Here is a 7867-nt window from a genome sequence, read left to right as displayed (position 1 = left end):
GGTTAATGCATGGATGCAGGGTTAATGGACAAAAACTGTCCCTGTTGCAGGAAGAGAGGTTCAGCACATAGACTGTGTAAAAATAAGATTCAGTATCATTTCACAGGAAGATGTCATTATAAATGTAGCACTAAATCAAAGAGTGTAAACATAGAGTAATACCGTTTACACTGTAGTTGTGAAGGAAGAAGTCTCTCTTGTCAATAGAGGCTACAGAAGCAACTGTGAAAGTCCGTTTTTGTGTATGAGAACTTTTATTTTGAAAACACACGATGCACAATGCGCTACATCATCATTTCCGTGTGGCAAGGCAGGCCGGCTGCTTATTCACATACAGAAGTAAAACAACGTCCTGTATTTATGAAATATAAACATGTCACTGTGATTAACTGTGGAAACCCAGCGACAGAATTTTCTGCCAGGTTACAATGGTGAGTTTTTGACATTTTATACTACAGTTAAATGTCTGAGAGCCTCTAAATTAGTAACGTTACTTCCACATGTGCTAAGCTAATCAACGCTAATGTTAAGTTGGCTAATGTAGCTGAATTTGTAGCGTTAGTGTCAGGGTTCTCTTAATACATCCATGGTTATAACGAGCTGCTTGTTACCTGTAACTTTATGCTCACAAGCTTTCATTTTATTTTCTCTTCATAAACACTAATTACAACCAGTCAAGTATAGTACAATGTAACATTATTCAAAATTATATCAATAATATAGTGTTTTTATTGGGACTTTAGCCCGTAATATGTCAAAATCCACATCATATGAGAGCTCTAAATGGAAAAAAAGTGCTTACTTAGTCTGTTAAAAGACCAAAACATATTCATAATATGGATACAAATATTTGCAAAGCTTTAACAACATATAGCGTAACTAAGTTTTTCTAATTGAGTGACAACGACGATAATAATAATAATAGGATGGATGGATTCATATTCTGATAATTCTCTGCATGCTATATGTTACCTTTCTGTAAAGTGATTTCCTCCCTGTAGGTCCCCACAGACTTTAAAGCCCTGATCCAGAGGTTTTATCAGCTTCAGGCTGAGCGGGTAGAGACGTATCAGCTCTTTGAAGAGTAAGTTTAAATCTAGTAATGACGCCACCACACTGTTGTTAAATTATTGTAAAGACACAATCACATTTCCTCCTGTCTCCAGGCATCATTGTCCTTGATTTTGGGCACATACTTATAGAAATCTAAATTGTACGCCTCACTTTTATTTGTTTTGTTTTTCTGCCTTCCAGAGGACATGAGGCCTACTTGAGGACAGGGCCCCATTATGACTTCGACCACTACAGGCAGCTGGTCCATGAGATAACACAGGCCTTCTGCGGCATCTCCAAGGAAGTGCTGGAGATCAAGGAAAAGCTGCACCATGAGTTTGACAGGCCAGCCCTTTCTGAGCACATTGAAAAGCTGCAGAGCAAAGAGAAGCAGAAACTTGAACTGGTATGTAACCACTCGCTGTATGTTTCATTTTTGAAATATTAAAACAGCAGTGTAAAAGCCAAGAAAATCAACATCAAATAAAATGAACAAGTACACTGGTTGACCTACAGTACATATAGAAGGTGAAGGTGATGTAATCAGCAGACTAGTCTGGATCAACGGAAGTACATTTCCAGGATAATTGCCTGACGTCCCGCGCGTGGCTCACGCGCCAGATGTTCCTCACCTTCCGCTCTCTGTGTGTTGCCGTTCTCAAACTCTGTTCACTTTGGGAAACAACAACAGACTTAGAGCAAGCTACGCGCTGAAAAAGGCATGTTTTTGAGAAGATTTGGATCATGCAACAAGGCAGACCTGCTTGGTTTGTTCGGGGAATGATTGTTAAGATTAACAAAGAATATGTTTACGGCATTTACTGTCTAACTGGGACGTTTTGGGACCGATTGGAGAGGATTGCTGTGGACGAAGTACACACGGCGATACCCTGGTAAGAACTAATGACGTATAGCCATGTATCCAGCTATTTAAATAGCTGATGCTGCTGTATTGTGTGAACATCCATCCATCCATCCATCTTCGTCCGCTTATCCGGTATCGGGTTGCGGGGGGAGCAGCTCCAGCAGGGGACCCCAAACTTCCCTTTCCCGAGCCACATTAACCAGCTCCGACTGGGGGATCCCAAGGTTGGAGATATAATCCCCCCACCTAGTCCTGGGTCTTCCCCGAGGCCTCCTCCCAGCTGGACGTGCCTGGAACACCTCCCTAGGGAGGCGCCCAGGGGGCATCCTTACCAGATGCCCGAACCACCTCAACTGGCTATACTCCGAGCTCCTCACGGATGACTGAGCTTCTCACCCTATCTCTAAGGGAGACGCCAGCCACCTTCCTGAGGAAACCCATTTCGGCCGCTTGCACCCTGGATCTCGTTTTTTCGGTCATGACCCAGCCTTCATGACCATAGGTGAGGGTAGGAACGAAAACTGACCGGTAGATCGAGAGCTTTGCCTTCTGGCTCAGCTCTCTTTTCGTCACAACGGTGCGATAGATTGAATGTAATACCGCACCCGCTGCACCAATTCTCCGACCAATCTCCCGCTCCATTGTCCCCTCACTCGCGAACAAAACCTCAAGGTACTTGAACTCCTTCACTTGTGTGAACAGTTAACTTCATTTAATATTGTATGTGGCGTTTTCTTTTGGTGTGCGAATGTTGCACTAAAACAAGTTCCTCTCAGAGAATTTTTTGCAGAGCCACTGGTCTGGCGGGGCAAAAAAAAGACTAGTGATAAGTATACACAAACATAGTTCAGATCAAGAGACAGGTTGAGAGGAAAATTAAGAGATGGATATTTAAATAAGAAGAAATTATTTATTTTTTTTATATATTTTTTATATATATATATATACAGTGGTGTGAAAAAGTGTTTGCCCCCTTCCTCATTTCCTGTTCCTTTGCATGTGTGTCACACTTAAGTGTTTCGGAACATCAAACCAATTTAAACAAAAGTCAAGGACAACACAAGTAAACACAAAATGCAATTTGTAAATGAAGGTGTTTATTATTAAAGGAGAAAAAAAATCCAAACCATCATGGCCCTGTGTGAAAAAGTGATTGCCCCCCTTGTTAAAACATACTATAACTGTGGTTGTCCACACCTGAGTTCAATTTCTCTAGCCACACCCAGGCCTGATTATTGCCACACCTGTTCACAATCAAGGCATCACTTAAATAGGAGCTGCTTGACACAGTAAGGTCCACCAGAAGATCCTTAAAAGCTACACATCATGCCGAGACCCAAAGAAATTCAGGAACAATTGAGAAAGAAAGTAATTGAGATCTATCAGTCTGGAAAGGGTTATAAAGCCATTTCCAAAGCTTTGGGAATCCAGCGAACCACAGTGAGAGCCATTATCCACAAATGGCGAAGACATGGAACAGTGGTGAACCTTCCCAGGAGTGGCCGGCCGCCCAAAATTACCCCAAGAGCGCAGCGACGACTCATCCAAGAGGTCACAAAAGACCCCACAACAACGTCCAAAGAACTGCAGGCCTCACTTGCCTCAGTTAAGGTCAGCGTTCATGCCTCCACCATCAGGAAAAGACTGGGCAAAAATGGCCTGCATGGCAGAGTTCCAAGGAGAAAACCACTGCTGAGCAAAAAGAACATCAAAGCTCGTCTCAATTTCTCCAGAACACATCTTGATGATCCCCAAGACTTTTGGGACAACATTCTGTGGACCGATGAGACAAAAGTGGAACTCTTTGGAAGGTGTGTGTCCAAGTATATCTGGCGAGAAGGAACACTGCATTTCATAAAAAGAACATTATACCAACTGTAAAATATGGTGGTGGCAGTGTGATGGTCTGGGGCTGTTTTGCTGCTTCAGGACCTGGAAGACTTGCCGTGATAAAAGGAACTATGAATTCTGCTGTCTACCAAGAGATCCTGAAGGAGAATGTCCGACCATCTGTTGGGTACTCAAGCTGAAACGAACTTGGGTTCTGCAGCAGGACAATGATCCTAAACACACCAGCAAGTCCACCACCGAATGGCTGAAGAAAAACAAAATGAAGACTTTGGAGTGGCCTAGCCAAAGTCCTGACCTGAATCCTATTGAGATGTTGTGGTATGACCTTAAAAAGGCCGTTCATGCTCGAAAACCCTCTAATGTAACTGAATTAGGACAATTCTGCAAAGATGATGGGCCAAAATTCCTCCAGGATGTAAAAGCCTCATTGCACGTTATCGCAAACGCTTGGTTGCAGTTGTTGCTGCTAAGGGTGGCCCAACCAGTTATTAGGTTTAGGGGCAATCACTTTTTCACACAGGGCCATGATGGTTTGGATTTTTTTTCTCCTTTAATGATAAACACCTTCATTTACAAATTGCATTTTGTGTTTACTTGTGTTGTCCTTGACTATTGTTTAAATTGGTTTGATGTTCAAACATAAGTGTGACAAACATGCAAAGGAACAGGAAATGAGGAAGGGGCAAACACTTTTTCACACCACTGTATATATATATATATATATATATATATATTTAAAAAAGTATATATTGAAAGGGGGTTCATAAGTAAAGAAACAGTCAAATCCAACTGTGTAATTAAATTAATCAAATGGCTAAATTCAGAAGACAATGTTTAAAAAAAATCTACTCTATGTAATGGAGGATTCATTTATTAATTTTTTATCTTTTTTCCTTTGCAAATTCTTTGTATAATTGCCGTATAACTTTACATATTATTTTACAAGAATTTCAAGAATCCATTTAACCTGCCACATTTAATGTTTCAAACCTTTAATAAATATTTAGCATGTAATGCAATTCTATTTTAAGTGCATACTTTTGGCTTGTTTGATACAACTCTACTGTTTTACCACAAGGAGGCAGACTTCTTATTCAAAACATGTCATTCTCTTTCTCTCATTTCACCACTGTCATGTTAAGGATTCAGCAGTTCTTAATATGCTGGCAGCTCAAGTCATACATGTCTTAAAGCAAACACCATTTAAGGAGGAAAACTGATGGGAATATTTGGGTTCTGATTCAAGTCAGTGATATGTTAGCTGCAGTCTGTCTGTGACGCTCATCATGATTGGACAGACAGTTTGAGACTGGTGTAAAAATGTTGCGCCTCAGTGCTTCCCACATTCTTCAACAGTCCGCATTTCATACATCTGGTGTTCAGAGGTGATGTGTAGCACTTTTGTGTGAAGTTTTACACTCCTATACTATTAACTCAACGTCCTTTCTGCCAGCAACATCACGTCATAAAGCTCCTATTATCTTAAGAGTTCATCTGTCTCCCCTCTGTCCCCCCACTGATGAATGGTTTGCATAAATCTTATCTGATGTGCCTTCTCAACAGACAGCCAAGCTGCAGCTGGCCAGGCAGCGGGCCCAGGATCACCCGGAGGACGAAGACTGTCAAGAACAGATTCAGGAGATCAAGCACGAGTAAGAACAGCTATTACCACCCCTCAGTTTACTGCGTTCGCTCCCTGCTGACCCAGCCACTCGCTCACTATCAACCTGCTTGTCAGTGCAGCTGACAAGCAGGTTTATTTCCTCATTTAAACAGACTATTCTTTGGTTGTAAAAAAAATTAATATATATATACACAGTGGGGGAAATAAGTATTTGACCCCTTGCTGATTTTGCAGGTTTGCCCACTTACAAAGAATGCAAAAATCTACAATTTTAATCATATGTACATTCTAACAGTGAAAGACAGAATCCCAAAGAAAATTCCAGAAAATCACATCATATGAATTTATTAAAATTGATAACCATCTGATGAGGAAAAACAAGTATTTGACCCCCTGGACAAACAGCATGTTAATATTTTGTAGAAAAGCCATTATTGGCCAGCACAGATGTCAAACGATTTTTATAGTTGGTGACAAGGTTTGTCCACATTTCGGCAGGGATGTTGGCCCACTCCTCCCTGCAGACAGCCTCCAAATCATTCAGGTTCCGAGGTTGTCGCCTTGCAACTCAAATTTTAAGCTCCCTCCAAAGATTTTCAATCGGATTCAGGTCTGGAGACTGGCTAGGCCACTCCAGAACCTTGATGTGCTTCTTCTTCAGCCACTCTTTTGTTGCTTTGGCGGTGTGCTTAGGGTCGTTGTCGTGCTGAAACACCCATCCTCGACCCATCTTCAGCTCTTTCACTGAGGGAAGGAGATGTCGGTCCAGAATTCCACGAAACATGGCCCCGTCCATCCTCCCCTCAATACGATGGAGTTGTCCCGTCCCCTTGGCTGAAAAGCACGATGTTGCCACCACCATGCTTGACGGTGGGGATGGTGTTCTTTGGGTTGTACTCGGTGTTCTTTGCCCTCCAAACACGACGAGTTGAGTTGAGGCCAAAAAGTTCTATTTTGGTCTCATCTGACCACATCACCTTCTTCCAGGCCTCTTCTGAGTCGTCCAGGTGGTGAATGGCGAACTTCATGCGGGCCTGTACATGTTTCTTCTTGAGCAGGGGACCTTGCGTGCGCTGCAGGATTTCAATCCATGACGGCGTGAGTGTGTTACCAACCGTTTCTTTTGTAACTGTGGTCCCAGCTGCCTTCAGTTGATTCATCAGTTCCCCCCTTGTGGTTTTGGGATGATTCCTCACCGTTCGCATGATCAGGGACACCCCACGAGGCAAGATCTTGTGTGGAGGCCCAGACCGAGGGAGGTTGGCGGTGGTGTGGTGCTTCTTCCATTTCCTGATAACTGCACCGACAGTTGATCTTTTCTCTCCAAGTTGCTTTCCGATTCTCTTGTAGCCCATCCCAGCCTTGTGCAGATCAACAATCTTGTCCCTGATGTCCGTAGAAAGCTCTTTGGTCTTGCCCATGGTGGTGATGTTGGATGCTGGTTGTTTGGGTGTTGACAGGTGTCTTTTATACAGGTAACGAGGTGAGGCAGGTGTATTTGATGTAGATAATTGGTTCGGATTGGGGCTGTGTCTTAAAGAAAGACTAACTGGCTTGTAGAAGCCAGAATACTTGCTGTTTGTCCAGGGGGTGATTTTCTGGAATTTTCTTTGGGATTCTGTCTTTCACTGTTAGAATGTACATATGATTAAAATTGTAGATTTTTGCATTCTTTGTAAGTGGGCAAACCTGCAAAATCAGCAAGGGGTCAAATACTTATTTCTCCCACTGTATATTCACAAAATATTTGTAACAAAGTAACTAATGTGTTTTCCAGGATCATCAAGAACAAAGAGGCTCTGAGTGAGATCATGCAGGACTTTAAGTATGACTCTGAGGAGTGTGATTGACAGGCGGCTCCCAGGAGGCTTGCAGCCGCCCTCTCACATCACCAGACGGCCGAGCTGACCGATTGGCTCTGCCGCAACTTCCATCTTGGACTCCTCGGCTGCACTTATCGATCCCCCTCTGGCTCCGCCCTGCTCGCTGCTGCAGTCTTACTCCACCCAGGGGAACTTTCACATTCTGGCTCTGTTTCTATCTGTCATGGGTTTGTGTTAATGCATGCCTCAGCAAAAAAAAAAAGAAAGAAATTGATGAAATGTGTACATACTCTAAAAGGTTAAATAATTCCTGGAGGCTTATCCTGCTATCTTTGTTTACTTGATGAATTGTATTTTAAAGAAATATAAAAAGACACTTTCCAAGACAAGTTTGACTTTGTACTGTTTTATACATTATACTCAGTATTTCTCAGAGGCACTACTGGTGCAGTAAAAGAATATAACTTAAAAAAAACTTTAAATATGCAGTTATAAAAATATAAACAGTATGAAAAGGTCTTCAAACAAATGGTAGACAGTATATACATTTTACAGATAGTGAGGCCTTATTTGGGAAATTAAATTCAACACCTTCAGGTAGCTATTTTAGGTAGCTCGCTACTTTATGTCGACTGTAATTACTGTTTAAAA

At 42.2% G+C, this 7867-nt stretch overlaps 1 protein-coding gene across 1 annotated transcript; it reads left to right on the top strand.

Annotated features, from left to right (window-relative positions):
* The first annotated feature begins 279 nt into the window (after positions 1–279).
* Positions 280–7605, top strand: rex1bd (required for excision 1-B domain containing). Its single transcript, XM_028588062.1, has 5 exons — positions 280–431; positions 1002–1084; positions 1255–1459; positions 5333–5421; positions 7171–7605. The coding sequence occupies exons 1-5, from the start codon at positions 429–431 to the stop codon at positions 7241–7243; spliced, it is 453 nt and encodes a 150-aa protein (XP_028443863.1). The 5' UTR covers positions 280–428; the 3' UTR covers positions 7244–7605.
* The last annotated feature ends 262 nt before the right edge of the window (positions 7606–7867 follow it).

This window comes from Perca flavescens, chromosome 9 (assembly GCF_004354835.1).
Source record: "Perca flavescens isolate YP-PL-M2 chromosome 9, PFLA_1.0, whole genome shotgun sequence".
In the NCBI taxonomy this organism is placed as follows: domain Eukaryota; kingdom Metazoa; phylum Chordata; class Actinopteri; order Perciformes; family Percidae; genus Perca; species Perca flavescens.
Note: the sequence above shows the minus strand (reverse complement) of the source record. Positions and strands in the feature narration are given on the sequence as shown.